This window comes from Somniosus microcephalus, chromosome 29, assembly GCF_052327205.1.
Source record: "Somniosus microcephalus isolate GS21.2 chromosome 29, FLI_Smic_1.0, whole genome shotgun sequence".
Taxonomy (NCBI): Eukaryota; Metazoa; Chordata; class Chondrichthyes; order Squaliformes; family Somniosidae; genus Somniosus; species Somniosus microcephalus.
In genome coordinates this window covers 39320601-39336383 of record NC_141015.1, presented here as the reverse complement: position 1 = coordinate 39336383, position 15783 = coordinate 39320601, and the positions used below count along the sequence as shown (strand labels likewise).

General features: G+C 45.0%; 1 protein-coding gene across 5 annotated transcripts in view; it reads right to left on the bottom strand.

The window, feature by feature from the left end:
- Window positions 1–209: 209 nt before the first annotated feature.
- Window positions 210–15783, bottom strand: part of LOC147098676 (uncharacterized protein C10orf105-like) — a 33426-nt gene continuing 17852 nt past the window's right edge. For 3 of the 5 annotated variants that reach the window (XM_085970669.1, XM_085970672.1, XM_085970670.1), the window contains 2 exons: window positions 10679–11096; window positions 210–414 (listed from right to left, as the gene is read on the bottom strand). In XM_085970669.1, the coding sequence (XP_085826795.1) occupies window positions 396–414; window positions 10679–11091 (432 nt within the window). In that variant the 5' untranslated portion in view covers window positions 11092–11096 and the 3' untranslated portion in view covers window positions 210–395. Of the gene's footprint in view, window positions 415–9121; window positions 11097–12319; window positions 12457–15783 lie in introns of those variants that run through there. The other 2 variants (XM_085970671.1, XM_085970673.1) reach the window with 2 other exon arrangements.

Sequence of the window (15783 nt, the reverse complement as noted above, 5' to 3'; positions counted from 1 at the left end):
TGGCATTGTTTGAACCTAGATTAGGGATCCGTTGAGCGATGCAGCGTAGACTGAAGCTAAGCTAACGAGACCCGTTGTTATATTGCAGAATGGTACTTGCTGGGTGAAATGTGGAGTCAGAGACCCTTGTTAAAGGACATCAAAACAGAAAATGCCGGAGACACTCAGTGATGTAAAAAGACTACTGAGTGCTTGGTTTGAGTATAAAACAAGGCTTTAATCAACTGTTTCACAACCATGAGATTCTAGTTACATCACTAGTTCCTGGTTACAGAAACACCCTGAGCAAGCTGGGCCCACGCCTGAGTATTTATACTCCTTGGACAGCGCCACCAGCTGGCCGCCCAGTGTTACTTCATGAGTCATTTCTTCATGAATGATGAGATTCATGACACTCAGCAGGTCAGGCAGCATCTGTGGAGAGAGAACCAGAGTCAACGTTTCAGGTCGATGACCTTTCATCAGAACTGGAAAAAAGCAGGAGATGGAACAGATTTTTAAGCAAGTGTAGAGGCTGGGAAATGGGGGAGGGGATGAAAGAACAAAAGGGAAGGTCTGTGACAGGATAGAAGGCAGGAGAGGTTAAGAGACATTAAGAGATATTCAAGGCGAGAGGAGATGGTAATGGGACAGGTTAAGAAACAAAGGATGGCTCTCGATGGAGTGTGAATCGTGCTGGCAGAATGAAAGACAGCTGCCACGTGGGAGAGAAGAAAAAAAGACACAGACAAAAAATGTGGATAAAAATATATATATGATAGGGGCTGAGGTTATGAACTGAAGTTGTTGAATTCTATGTTGAGTCCGGAAGGCTGTAAAGTGCCTAATCGAAAGATGAGGTGCTGTTCCTCGAGCTTACGCTGAGCTTCCGTGGAACAATGCAAGAGGCCGTCTTGTTAAAGGACAGTCTAGTGTCAGATTGGGATTAGTTTTTGAGTAAGTGCAGAGCCGAAACCACTTCTCATGGATGTGGAAGCTGCACCACCAGCATCTTCCCTCACCTTTGATAAAACAGTGAGCACATAGCAAGCAGAAAATTGCCGACGCTGTTAATCATGAAACAGAAAACGCTGGAAATGCTCAGCCAGGTCAGACACTGTCTTGGAGGGGGACAGAGGAGTGAATGTTTTTTGGTGTCGACTCTCTGTCAACACACCTGCAACATTGGGCGTATACTTCAACTTTGGCAGGAGTGCCAAACGGGCAGAAGTAGATCGGCAGTCTGTTATCCACCCCGGTGTTAGTAACAGGCTGCCAGTCTGCTACCCCCCCCCCCATTTTATGCCCGCACCAGAGCTCAGTTTCTTCTTTGTTCTCTCCATAGATGCTGCATAGAAACATAGAAGATAGGAGCAGGAGTCGGCCATTCGGCCCTTCAAGCCTGTTCCGCCATTTAATGAGATCATGGCTGATCATCCAAATTCAGTACCCTGTCCCTGCTTTCTCCCCATATCCCTTGATCCCTTTAGCTTTAAGAAATATATCCAACTCCTTCTTGCATATATTTAATGAATTGGTCTCCATTGCCTTCTGTGGTAGAGAATTCCACAGGTTCACCATTCTCTGGGTGAAGAAGTTCCTCCTCATCTCAGTCCTAAATGGCTTACCCCTTATCCTTAGACTGTGATCCCTGGTTCTGGACTCCCCGACCATCGGGAACACCCTTCCTGCATCTAGTCTGTCTAGTCCTGTCAGAATTTTATAAGTTTCAATGAGATCCCCTCTCATTCTTCTAAACTCCAGCGAGTACAAGCCCAATCGACCCAATCTCTCCTCATACGTCATTCCTGCCATCCCAGGTATCAGTCTGGTGAATCTTCACTGAACTCCTTCCATGGCAAGAGCATCCTTCCTCAGATAAGGCGACCAAAACTGCACACAATACTCAAGGTGTGGTCTCACCAAGGCCCTGTACAACTGCAGCAAGACATCCTTGCTCCTGTACTCTCAACCTCTCGCTATGAAGGCCAACATACCATTTGCCTGACCTGATGAGTATTTCCACCGCTTTCCGATTTTTGTTTCAGGTTTCCAAGCATTTTTTTTTTTTGCTTACTATTTTCTCACTGTTTCCAGCTTTTTCTGGTTGTGTTTTAGTGAGGAAATACTGGTGGGAGAAGATGGTGTTTTGAGGGGGAGTTGGGAATTCTAACTTTTTGGTAATAGTGTAAAACGGGCAATGTTGGATCGGCCTCCCAATATACACCTCTCCCCATTGACCTTCCCTTTCGTAGATCGGGAAAGATGCATAACCTGCGGCCGATCCAATAGCGCCTGTTTTACACTGTTGCCAAAAGTTAAAGTTACCCCCATCCTTCTCATCACATTGCTTTCAATTTAATTACAATTTCGCTGATCATTCCTCTACTGTTGGCTATTCCTCCAGTTGGACTATCCTGTGCTCACTTACCTGCGTCACTGGGATTCTATGTACCTTGCTATTAAAGGTCAGCCATGGCTCAGTGGGTGACGCTCTCGCCTTTGAATCAGAAGGTCATGGGTTCATCGTCCCACTCCAGGGACTTGAGCACGTCATCCAGACTGACGCTTCACTGCGGCACTGTCGGAGGTACCGTCCTTCAGGTGAGGCGTTAAACCGAGGCCCTGTCTGCCCTCTTGGGTGGAGATAAAAGCTCCCATATTCGAAGAGGAGCAGGGGAGTTCTCATGATCTCATTGCTGTTTGTGGGAGCTTGCTGTGCGCAAATTGGCTGCCGCGTTTCCCACCTTACAACAGTGACTGCAATTCAAAAAGTACTTCATTGGCTGTAAAGCGCTTTGGGACCTCCGGTGGTCGTGAAAGGCGCGAGAGAAATGCAAGTCTTTGGACTCTAAGGATAAGGGGTAAGCCATTTAGGACTGAGATGAGGAGGAATTTCTTCACCCAGAGAGTGGTGAACCTGTGGAATTCTCTACCACAGAAGGCAGTAGAGGCCAATTCATTAAATATATTCAAGAAGGAGTTAGATATATTTCTTAAGGCTAAAGGGATATGGGGAGAAAGCAGGGACCAGGTACTGAATTTGGATGATCAGCCATGATCTCATTGAATGGTGGAGCAGGCTCGAGGGGCCGAATGGCCTACTCCTGCTCCTATCTTCTATGTTTCTTTCTTTACGGGTGATCAGTAAATAAAACACGGAGTACTCAACATGGCCACAATAAAATCTGCCCACCTTTCTGACAACAGTTTGCCAAGAGTTATAAATTATCCTTTCAGACGTGGAGGAAGCTCTTCCAACTAATTAAATCATGTGTCCACATATTTACAGCTAAAGTCTTTCATTCACTTCATCCTTTGAGTACCGTTAATTCATGCGTCCTTGAGGCTGCCAGTCTGATAGAATAAATTCACATTCAATTGGGCAAAGGTAAATAATTACTGGTGTCTGCCATCCTGTTTCTTCACTGCAGTTGCTCTTTATAGCCTTTCATTTTGCTGTCATCTCAATTATTTATTTATTTTTTAATTCGTTTTTATGCGATGTGGGCGTCGCTGGCAAGGCCAGCATTTATTGCCCATCCCTAGTTGCCCTTGAGAAGGTGGTGGTGAGCCGCCTTCTTGAACCGCTGCAGTCCGTGTGGTGAAGGTACTCCCACAGCGCTGTTAGGGAGGGTGTTCCAGGAGTTTGACCCAGCGACAATGAAGGATCGGCCGATAGACTTCCAAGTCAGGATGGTGTGTGACTTGGAGGGGAACTTGGAGGTGGTGGTGTTCCCATGCGCCTGCTGTCCTTGTCCCTCTAGGTGGTAGAGGTCACGGGTTTGGAAGGTGCTGTCGAAGAAGCCTTGGCGAGTTGCTGCAGTGCATCTTGTAGATGGTACACACTGCAGCCACGGTACGCCGGTGGTGGAGGGAGTGAATGTTTAAGGTGGTGGATGAGGGGCCAATCAGCGGGCTGCTTTGTCCTGGATGGTGTCGAGCTTCTTGAGTGTTGGTGGAGCTGCACTCATCCAGGCAAGTGGAGAGTATTCCATCACACTCTTGACATGTGCCTTGTAGATTTTATTTACCACCTATGCAACTGTATCTCTTTTATTATAGAACTACTCTGGTGGATGAGTAGATTATTTTTTAAATGTGTTAAAATATGATCGAGCATTTTTAATCAGAAAAATCAAAAAATTGGATCAAAGGAAAATATTCACTTAGCGTTCATTCCCAGGAGACGCTTTTTTCTGACTCACTTCTGGTTGTGTTGTGGTGCACTACTTAATTCAGTGAAATATTTTGCTCTGGCTCTCGGTATGGTGCTGTGTTTTCACCGATATAAAGACTTTGTGGGTTTCAGTAAAAACAAAATAAAAATCTGAACATTGGAAATCTGAGCTGAAAATACCAAATGCTAGAAATGCGCAGACAGGGTCAACCCTTCATCAGGACCCACATTAACCCGTCTTGTCGTGGGCCTGCTGTGTGCTGCCAGCATCTTGTGCCTTTATTTCAGCATGTTGTGTTGGTAGCTGCAGTTTCCTCAAAGTGAGCTTTGGGTCGATTAGGCTTATAGTCGCTGGAGTTTAGAAGAATGAGAGGGGATCTCATTGAAACTTATAAAATTCTAACAGGACTAGACAGACTAGATGCAGGAAGGATGTTCCTGATGGCGGGGGAGTCCAGAACCAGGGGTCACAGTCTAAGGATAAGGGGTAAGCCATTTAGGACTGAAATGAGGAGGAATTTCTTCACCCCGAGAGTGGTGAACCTGTGGAATTCTCTACCACAGAAGGCAATTGAGGCCAATTCATTAAATATATTCAAGAAGGAGTTTAGATATACTTCTTAAGGCTAAAGGGATCAAGGGATATGGGGAGAAAGCAGGGACAGGGTACTGAATTTGGATGATTAGCCATGATCTCATTAAATGGCAGAGCAGGCTCGAGGGGCCGAATGGCCTACTCCTATCTTCTATGTTTCTATGAACGGGCTGGGGGCTCTTTTCTCTAGAAAAGAGAAGGCTGCCGGATGGCCAAACAGAGGTCTTTAAAACTATGAAAAGGTTGGACAGGGTAGAGGCGGAGAAGATGTTTCCACTTGCGAGGAGGACTAGAACTAGGGGTCCTAAACAATCTTCCAATTAAGCTGTGCGGCCGCACGGCGGTCTGGAGTCCCGCGCAGCCAGCTCACCGGCTTATGAATGGAAAAACTGCGCGCAGGTGCGGAAATTTAAAGGGGCCATGCACCCAAAAAAAATGAAAGGGAACATTGGCCATGATTATAAGATGGCCACTAATAAATCCAGTAAGGAATTCAGGAGAAACTTCTTTACCCAGAGAGTGGTGAGAATGTGGAACTCGCTACCACAGGGAGTGGTTGAGGCGACTAGCGTAGATGCATTTAAGGGGAAGCGAGATAAACACATGAGGGAGAAAGGACTAGAAGGATATGCTGATAGGGTGAGATGACAAGGGTTGGGAGGAGGCTCATATGGAACATAAACACCGGTACAGACCAGTTGGACCGAATATCCTGTTTCTGTGCTGTAAATTCTATGAACACCTCAATGCCTTCATAACTTAACACGGTAGGAAAAATATATTTTATTCACATAATCTTTTCTATCTTTGGCAAGCACTGAAGTTACCCTCACCTTCCACCTCTTTCCTGGAAATTGGGATTTCTGTGGTGACTTGGAGTGGAGACGGGCCAAGCGATTACGAAACAAAACTGTTACCATAAGAGTTATTCTTCTATTTTCGAAGTATCATTAAAAAAAAGAATCACCATATATATACAGACTACATACTGACCCTGACCCTAAAATGCTCAAAAGCATCCTTGGGATTTTTTTCCTCTTTACAACGACGGTGATCTGGAAACCATTTCTGTTATTAATCTGTGTGTGATTCATTCACTCCTCGTAATGTTCTAGCACAGAATGCCGTCTCACTTGCTCACTCTCGAGGGAGGAAGCTTGCAGTTTATGCAACAGTACGATGAATGGTCTCCCTCAGATTTCCAACGGGAAAATGTTCTATCTGACAACATACTAATGTTCGGTGTCATGGACGTGTGTCATGTAGCTTGTCGGAAGAATGTTCACAAAGCCCGACATGTCAGCCAGTCGGTAAATACTGAGGCAGCGTTAGAAGCCGTGTGAGGGGGAGCTGAATTCAGGGAGGGGTACCCGAGGGAGGTGAAGCAACGTGGTCCGGCCTGAGCCAAGCTGTGTTTTAGTTCTTTTATTAAACTAATTCACAAGATATGACACAGATGGTGTTGGTCTCCTGTTTATACAAAATAAAGGAAAACGGCAGGGGGGGGGGGTGGCGGCAAGTGATGCTCATTGCATGATTGAGTTATTCAGTGACGTGTTAAATTAGGAACATGGGGTAGATCTTCACTTGGTGTGATAATGCAAAATGGGTGACAGCGAGTCATATGTCTCATCTCTCTCCCCATCGGCGTCAATGGAAATAAGAAGCGGGAGAGATGTGAACCAGGCTGCCGCCTCACCTGTTCTACACAAAGTCCAGGTCTACGCCAAGGGGTGAATTCACTGATCCCGTACTCCCAGTAGAGAGTCTCGCTCGAAGGCAGCTCAGGTTGGAGGTAGCGCGGCAGTACCCGCTTGCCAGCCTTCATTCCCTTTGAGTTTGGCTCCTCACTGGGAAAGCTGAGTGCATTGAAATCTACGCTCATTTCACCCCTTTACTGGAGTTTGCGATTTCTGTGCAGATGTTTGCGGGGGGGATGGAAAACGAGGACTTGCCACGCCAGAGGATTGAGAAAGAACATTGTGATGTAGGTGTTCTATAGATCTCTGGCTCATAGCACCATTAATATGGCAGAGGTGTCCTGCCTTCGTTCTCTTATCAGCATCAGTAACATTTTCAAATATCTATAATTAGCACCTTCCGCCCTGTTGCTCTCCAGATATTTATCCAGCTCCTTTTGGAAAGAGACAGGATTAACTACTTCTGACGGAAGTCTATTTCGCATAACTCTTATCAATGATCAAATTCTCTTTGCTATTTCGACTTTGTTGAGAGAAAACAATTTTCCACCACTATTTCAAATTGCTCAAGGTGCCTTTTGTTGTCTGTCAGTTGAGATTATATGTTTTCATTTATACTTCTTCCACAAGTTGGACCTTCAGGATGCTGAATTGATTCAATTCAAGCCGGAAGGCAAGAGTCTACCTTTTATGATAGCAAAATACTGCGGCTGCTGGAAATTTGAAATAACAACAGAAAACGCTGGAAAAACTCAGCAGGCCAGGCAACATCCGTGGAGAGAGAAACAGAGTTAACATTTCAGGTCGATGACCCCTCGTCAGAACTGAGTCTACCTTTTGATGGGCACTGGGTAACTTTCCCCACTGGCCTTTATCTTGGAAATCTTACCCTTCGGTTATCACACCGCAGCACACTGGAACTCTCTTGCTAAAGCACTTCCCTTTCCATATCTTCCCCACCTTCAGAAATGCTTCACTAAACCTACCTCTTCTAATGTGCCTTTAGCCATCTCCCCAAAACCACCTCCCTCCCACACTTCTCTCCAGAAACCCCTCATGAAGTGTTTTGAGATATTTTACTTCATTAAAGGTGCTGTATGAATGTAAATTGATTATTGCAGGATTTGTACAATTCTAAGATGACTATAGTCCAGCTTGTGCATCTCAAAGGACCAACGGGAATTGGGAAGTTTCCCCTCCCCTTGCCAGCAAGGCTTCTGTTTAATTGTGAGGTAAACCCAGTTTCGTTGTTGGTGACAGGTTTCCCAGGACTGGATGTTGTGCGGACTACCACCTCACTGATCATCTGGACACGCTGGTCTCTCTGCTTCCGGGCTGATGGTTCAATCATTTGTGGTGTGCAGCTGATCGGATCTCAAAAGTGTGGGCTGTAAGATTGGATTAATATCCTGGAGCTTTGCCCAATTACCTTCTGCATTTCGAGACGGTGTGACGATCTTGCTGATTTTAATTTTGATGTGTTGTAGAAACATAGAAGATAGGAGCAGGAGTAAGCCATTCGGCCCCTCGAGCCTGCTCCGCCATTCAATGAGATCATGGCTGATCATCCAAATTCAGTACCCTGTCCCTGCTTTCTCCCCATATCCCTTGATCCCTTTAGCCTTAAGAAATATATCTAACTCCTTCTTGAATATATTTAATGAATTGGCCTCAACTGTCTTCTGTGGTAGAGAATTCCACAGGTTCACCATTCTCTGGGTGAAGAAATTCCTCCTCATCTCAGTCCTAAATGGCTTACCCCTTATCCTTAGACTGTGACCCCTGGTTCTGGACTCCCCCGCCATCGGGAACATCCTTCCTGCATCTAGTCTGTCTAGTCCTGTTAGAATTTTATAAGTTCCAATGAGATCCCCTCTCATTCTTCTAAACTCCAGCGAGTATAAGCCCAATCGACCCAATCTCTCTTCATACGTCAATCCTTCCATCCCAGGTATCAGTCTGGTGAATCTTCGCTGTACTCCCTCCATGGCAAGAACATCCTTCAGAAGGTTGAGTGGCTTGGGGGAGAGTAAATGATGGGCTACGTTGTGCCTGGTCTTTGGCGGGATTGTGCCTGCTGAGGTGAATGGTCCTTCCTCACTCTGTACTTACTTCTGTTTATTGAATTATTATTTTTGCCAAAAAATGTAGAGTTCACAACATAAATGTGGAAAAGGAAGGCCAATTGCTGATCTGAATCCATCCATTCAGAACAAACCTACCGTCTCCCTATTGCTGGATTGGAATGATTCCATGGGATTATTTCCTTTACTCTATCCAGCCTATTTGTTGGCATGAAGAAGAATTTCCTGACATCACTCTTAAATTTGACTCTCGCGTGGGAATGAGATACCAAAATGCCAACCATCAGTGATACAAAATGGTGGTTGGGTGGGTGTGGACTACAGATCAAAGATTGTGGGGTTTGTCCAAATCACTAAACTGTGAGAGCAAAGACCAAAGGGGACAAGGGCAGCAGGCGCATGGGAACACCACCACCTCCAAGTTCCCCTCCAAGTCACACACACCATCCCGACTTGGAAGTATATCGGCCGTTCCTTAATCGTCGCTGGGTCAAAATCCTGGAACTCCCTCCCTAACAGCACTGTGGGAGTACCTTCACCGCACGGACTGCAGCGGTTCAAGAAAGCGGCTCACCACCACCTTCTTGAGGGCAACTAGGGATGGGCAATAAATGCCGGCCTTGCCAGCGACGCCCACATCCCATAGACACATTTTTAAAAAATCTGAAACACACGATGAGGTAAAATGATGCAGGACCCAGAAAAGATTGATGACACAGTAAGATATAAAATTGGAAGTTACTGCACGGAAGGAGGCCATTCAACTTCTCACACCCATACTGGACCTAGCTCACCGATTGGAGCTGTCTCCTCTAATTACAATTTTCCTGCTCTATCTTTATCCTTTTTATATATTTTACCTTCAAATACTCATCAAATTCTCTTTGAAATGATATATAGCTTCGGTATAAATATGTCTCCATAATACTTCTGCAGCAACAACTTGTATTTATATAGCGCCTTTAACGTAGTAAAATGTCCCAAGGCGCTTCACAGGAGCGATTATAAGACAACAAATTTGACACCGAGCCACATAAGGAGAAATTAAGGCAGGTGACCAAAAGCTTGGTCAAAGAGGCGGAGAGGTTTAGGGAGGGAATTCCAGAGCTTGGGGCCCAGGCAGCTGAAGGCACGGCCGCCAATGGTGGAGCGATTATAATCAGGGATGCTCAAGAGGGCGGAATTAGAGGAGCGCAGATATCTCGGCGGGGCTGGGGTTCAATACTGGGTCCTTTCTGGATGGTGAGTCACAAAAGGATTCACCGTTTTCCATAGGAACAATCCATTTTTACTGACTATCTGGAAAGTCCTGCACTGGTTATCACTCCCATGTGCAATGCTGCAAGTGAGAGAACCACTGATGGCTTTATATATAAGAATGATTGTGTACAGATCCTATTGTACAAAGGACAATGCATTTAGTTCCCTTCCGTGTCAAGTTGGGTCCCTGCTTTATTTGCTATAGGATGCAGGAAGTTTGAAGTTTTTTTTTCTGAAGGGCATTTGCAATAATTTATCAGTTTTGCTCTTGCAGGTGTCTATTAAACTACCGCGAATATTTCATGTTGCATCTTTTATCTTGTGCCAGTAAGCGCTTCATTCCAGTCTACTTTGGTATCTTTCGATTCACCTGCCCTCGAAAGCTGTTGAACTTGGTTGCAATCCCAAATCTAACCCCTCGGGGCTTGATATGAAACAGATCTTTGGCATGGCAACATGTGCTGTCAGTCTGATGCTAGCAAATTGTGCATGGCTAATGAGAGGATGGGTGGAAACTGATAATAAAATGTAATGAAATGATAGTTCAATGTTAAAGTGAGCCAGTCTGATAGCTGATAACTTCCAAACAGTGCCATTGTGTCCTTTAGCTCACTATTGTGTTCTAGTCTGAAGGATAACCATGGATTAAGTCATCGGAGCTCCTGTGTTTCCCTTTTGATGTTCCTGGCCACTGCACAGCATGCAAGATGTTCAGTATTGTGAAGTACACTCTTCGAAAGCTCACCACAACTGGGATATTTTCTTTGTTAGTCCCTGGAGTATTGATTGCAGCAGTGGTTAATCTTTTATTAGTTATAATTGCTGGTTTCTATGTACGAAGCAAGTCTATGCACAAATTTTACAGTCACTGAATCCTTACATTTTTGTTGACTCTGCGAGGCCTGAATCAGGCTGGTCCGTCCGGCAATGGCTCGTCAAAGCTTGCTGGGGCTGAGGGAGGGCTCGATTCCGCCTGAAACCGTTCATCGAGCGCCTCAAGGAGCCTAACCGCTTCCACAGTTTTAACCGGGGCTCGCTGGAGTCCTCGATGTGGTACGGCATGCACTCGTAGGGGCCGTAGCGGGAAGCATCCAGACCAGCAGGATTGCACAAGGCGACAAAACTCACACACGTGGCCAGGAGAAGGAATATGCATATTAAGGCTATGATGATTGGCAGAGGGTCTGCCTTTTCAACCGATGGCTCAGTCCTCTGAAATGTCTCCGTGGTTGTCAGAAGAAGCTTAAGAACGCTGGGCGTTGCAGTTGTCCCATTCTTCGTCTCTGAATTCATTGTTCCTGTTTTATTGATTTTTAAAAAAGACATGTTAACTCCTTTAATTTTTAACTTGCTAATTAAGAACAGTCGAGGCTGAGAAAAGACGATTCAGCCCATTGAAGCTCAGACTTCTAGTTCTCTTCATATTTTGCCGAAAAGAGCAGATTACAGGAAACTCTTTTTTATCCGGCACAGACGGGACCGACATGGTGCCGGTTTATCAAAAAGTCCGGATTACAGAGGGTTATAGTTAAAAGGTACGAGAGCTCGTACACAGCAACAAATCCAAGCTTCCCTGTTGCTTAGCAACAGCTGCAAGAAGCCCGGCCACAGACCAAGCGTCCCTGTTGCTTAGCAACAAGTGCAGGAACCCCCGATTACACAGCCAAGAATCAAGAAACGGCCACTAATATGAAGAAAAACTTATCTGAACCTATTCCTGAATTTTGCCGGTTAACCGAGATTTCCGGTTGTTTGGGTGCTGGTAAATCGAGAGTTTCCTGTACATGGCTGGGAGGGGGACGGAGGGAAGGAGTGTTTCATCACGATGCTCCAGCCATCATGGTGTGGGGCAGGCTTGATGGACCAGCTGGTCTTTTCTTGCTTCTCAATTTCGGATGTTTGTATAGATGTGAGAACACAAAATAGGTTGCGATGAAGAATGTTCTTCAGCCCATGCGATCTCAACCCTACTGTCTTCCCATTACAGCTTTTTATTATCATCCACCTAGACAGAAAAATAGGAGCAGGAGGAGGCCATTCGGCCCTTCGAGCCTGCTCCGCCATTCAATATGATCATGGCTGATCCTCTATCTCAATACCATACTCCTGCTCTCTCCCCATACCCCTTGATGCCTTTTGTGTCTAGAAATCTATCTATGTTTCTGTCTAGGTGGATGATAATAAAAAGCTGTAATGGGAAGACAGTAGGGTTGAGATCGCATGGACTAAAGAACATTCTTCATCGCAACCTATTTTGTGTTCTCACATCTATACAAACATCTGAAATTGAGAAGCAAGAAAAGACAGGATCTTGGTTTACTGTCTCCTCTGAAGGACCTCTGACAATGTAGCTATCCGCCAGTACTACAATAGAGTGTCGGCCTATAACCTTAACTCCTGTGGTGGGACTTGAACCAGCAACTTTCTAACCCAGAATGCAACCACCTGAGCCATGCTGACACGGTTGCTATGCACTACATGAAAACTGTTTAGGATTATGGATCATTACACCAGTTCTCACCTCACCACTCCAGAACACTGCTTGCATAAGGTGCTGGTATCAACTCGTAGAGAACTAATTGTATTGGAAACAACACTGGCCTTTGGATGAGACTTGAAGCTGAGGCCCTATTTGCCAGTTCATGTGGCATTGAAAAGCTGTAAGGAAAAGATAGTAGGGTTCATATTCTGTAAGGGTGAAACTGTATTAGGCAAAAGGTATTCTTTATCTGAACCTAACTTGTGATCTTCATTTCTAAAATTGCAGAAAATAGCACCTGAAATGGGTCAAAGGGATTCTTTTTATCTCATCAACTCCATAGAATAGAATCATAGAAATTTACAGCACGGAAGGAGGCCATTCGGCCCGTCGTGTCCGTGCCGGCTGACAAAGAGCTCTCCAGCCTAATCCCTCTTTCCAGCTCTTGGTCCGTAGCCCTGCAGGTTACAGCACTTCAAGCGCATATCCAAGTGCTTTTTAAATGTGATGAGGGTCTCTGCCTCTCCCACCCTTTCAGGCAGTGAGTTCCAGACCCCCACCACCCTCTGGGTGGAAAAAATTCCCCTCAGCTCCCGTCTACCAATTACTTCAGATCTCTGCCCCCTGGTTATTGACCTCTCTGCTAAGGGATATAGGTCCTTCCTATCCACTCTATCTGGGCCCCACATTGGGCTTTTTCTTAAATAGTGCTTTGTGGTAGAAGAGGTTTAATAAGTTGTGTTTTGGTTTGAACAAAAGAACCCCCAAAAGGAAGAGAAAGCACAGATTATGTTCTCTTTCCTTGGTGTATTGTCTTGACTCCTTTATCCTGCAAGCACATTGAAAGTGAAGGAGTCTTGGAACTGAAAGAATTCCTTTTATCCCACATCATAAACTCTTTTGGAATGACAACCAATGAAGATTATTACATTGTACAGTATGGGCCACAGTTAAGTGCTTTACAATCAGTAAGCACGTTAGGAAATTTTAAATCTTCACGTAGGTGAAATGCTTCATACTCATTTGTAACCTTCAGCTTCAGTGAACTTAAGTAATGAAGAGGGAAAAAAACAAATCATCTGCAATTATTCATCCAAATAATTCTTCTGGTTCATAACTCTTCTCAATCTCATTCTGGCGTAAGTGTCAGTTCCTGAGAATTTTGTTTAATTTTACTTTCAATACTTTTTTGATAGATTTTTACGCTGATTAAGGTGGGGGATCTCAACGCAAGTGACTGGAACGCTTTTTCCCCCTCATTTTAGCATCTGTTGCCAGCATCAAGCTCTCCCAAGTCAGATGCAGTGCAAAGAGCCATCCACAGAACCAACAATGTGCTTGAGTTTCCAGCTTCCACAGACCACCCATGACCGTACCAGGGTGATGTTTATATTCGCCACACAAGCCATGTTTATAGTCTCCTTGAGTGAAATTCCCAATTTGTGCCCTGCTGAGACCACACCTGGAGTATTGGGTACAGTTTTGTTCTCCTTACCTTCGGAAGGATATACTTGCCATAGAGGGAGTGCAACGAAGGTTCACCAGACTGGTTCCTGGGATGGGGGATTGTCCTATGAGGAGAGATTGAGTAGACTCGGCCTATATTCTCTAGATTTTAGAAGAATGAGAGGTGATCTCATTGAAACATACAAAATTCTTACAGGGCTTGACAGGGTAGATGCAGGGAGGATGTTTTCCCTGGCTGAGGAGTCAAGAACCAGGGGTCACAGTCTCAGAATAAGGGGTCGGCCATTTAGGACTGAGATGAGGAGAAAATTCTTCACTCAGAGGGTGGTGAATCTTTGGAATTCTCTACCCCGGAGGGCTGTGGAGGCTCAGTCGTTGAGTATATTCAAGACAGAGAGCGATAGATTTTTGGATATTAAGAAAATCAAGGGATGTGGGGATAGTGCAGGAAAGTGGAGTTGAGGTAGAAGATCAGCCATGATCTCATTGAATGACCACTCCTGCTCCTATTTCTTTTGCTCCCTGCTAGTTCTACAGAAGAACATAAGAAGAGTGGGGTGGGGGTGCGGTAGGGTATATTATCCAGGTGACTAGCCCCACAATTCCCCTTCTTGTAGACAGTCACCCATCCTCATCCTTAAGATCTTGGAACTTGGATTTGTTCATTGAATTACACAAAGCGTACTTGCATTGAAAAGACCTCAAAATCAAGTATGACTTATAACATAACATCGAGAAGATTGGAGTCAAACTAGTTAACGCCCAAATGATTACAAATTGACCTGTGGCCTTATGAAGCTATAGGGCTGCTTAAGAGCTGTAAGTGAGCATTACCTTTCATGAAAATATTAATTCTTGGTCGTATGAGAGATGGAATTGATCATTCTTTTTGTAAAATACAACCTTGTTCTAGCCTATTGTAGACAACCTTAGTGTCTTAAAACTTAATAGTAGATGATACTTATGCAAAAGAGTAAAGTTGTGTTTATGTTTACAGTGTTACTAACGCACAGTGATTAGAGGAACCTTGCCCTGCTCCTGTGGACATCCCCAAACCCTTGAAAATCATCAAATGATGCAGCACAGAAGGAGGCCTTTCGGCCCATCGTGCCTGAGCTCTTTGAAAGAGCTCTCCCACTCCCCTGTCCTTTTCCCATAACTGAGCAATTTTTTTCCTTTTCAAGTATTTATCCAATTCCCTTTTGAAAGTTATTATTGAATCTGCTTCCGCCGTCCTTTGAGGCAGCGCATTCCAGATCACAACAGCTCGCTGTGTAAAAAAAATTCTCCTCATCTCCCCTCTGGTTCTTTTGACAATTATCTTAAATCTGTGTCCTGTGGTTACCGACCCTCCTGCCACTGGAAACAGTTTCTCTTTATTTACCCTATCGAAACTCTTCATGATTTTGAACACCTCTATTAAATGTGTCAGCCAGTGGCTCAGTGGGTAGCATACTCGCCTCTGAGTCAGAAGGTTGTGGGTTCAAGTCCCACTCCAGAGACTTGAGCACAAAATTCAGGCCGACACTCCAGTGCGGTGCTGAGTGGGTGCTGCACTGTCGGAGGGGTTGTCTTTTGGTTAAACTGAGGCCCCGTCTGCCCTCTCAGGTGCACATAAAAAAATCCCATGGCACTATTTCGAAGAAGAGCAGGGGAGTTCTCCCCGGTGTCCTGGGGCCAATGTTTATCCCCCAACCAACATCACTAAAACAGACTAGCTGGTCATTATCACATTGCTGTTTGTGGGAGCTTGCTGTGCGTTTCCTACATTACAACAGTGACTACACTTCAAAAGTACTTCATTGGCTGTAAAGCACTTTGGGACATCTTGAGGTTGTCATAGAGTCATAGAGTCATAGAGTTTTACAGCACAGAAAGAGGCCCTTCGGCCCATCGTGTCTGCGCCGCCCATCCATCCCTGTCCAGTCTAATCCCATTTTCCAGCATTTGGTCCATAGCCTTGTATGCAATGGCATTTCAAGCGCTCATCCAAATGCTTCTTGAATGTTGTGAGGGTTCCTGCCTCTACCACCCTTTCA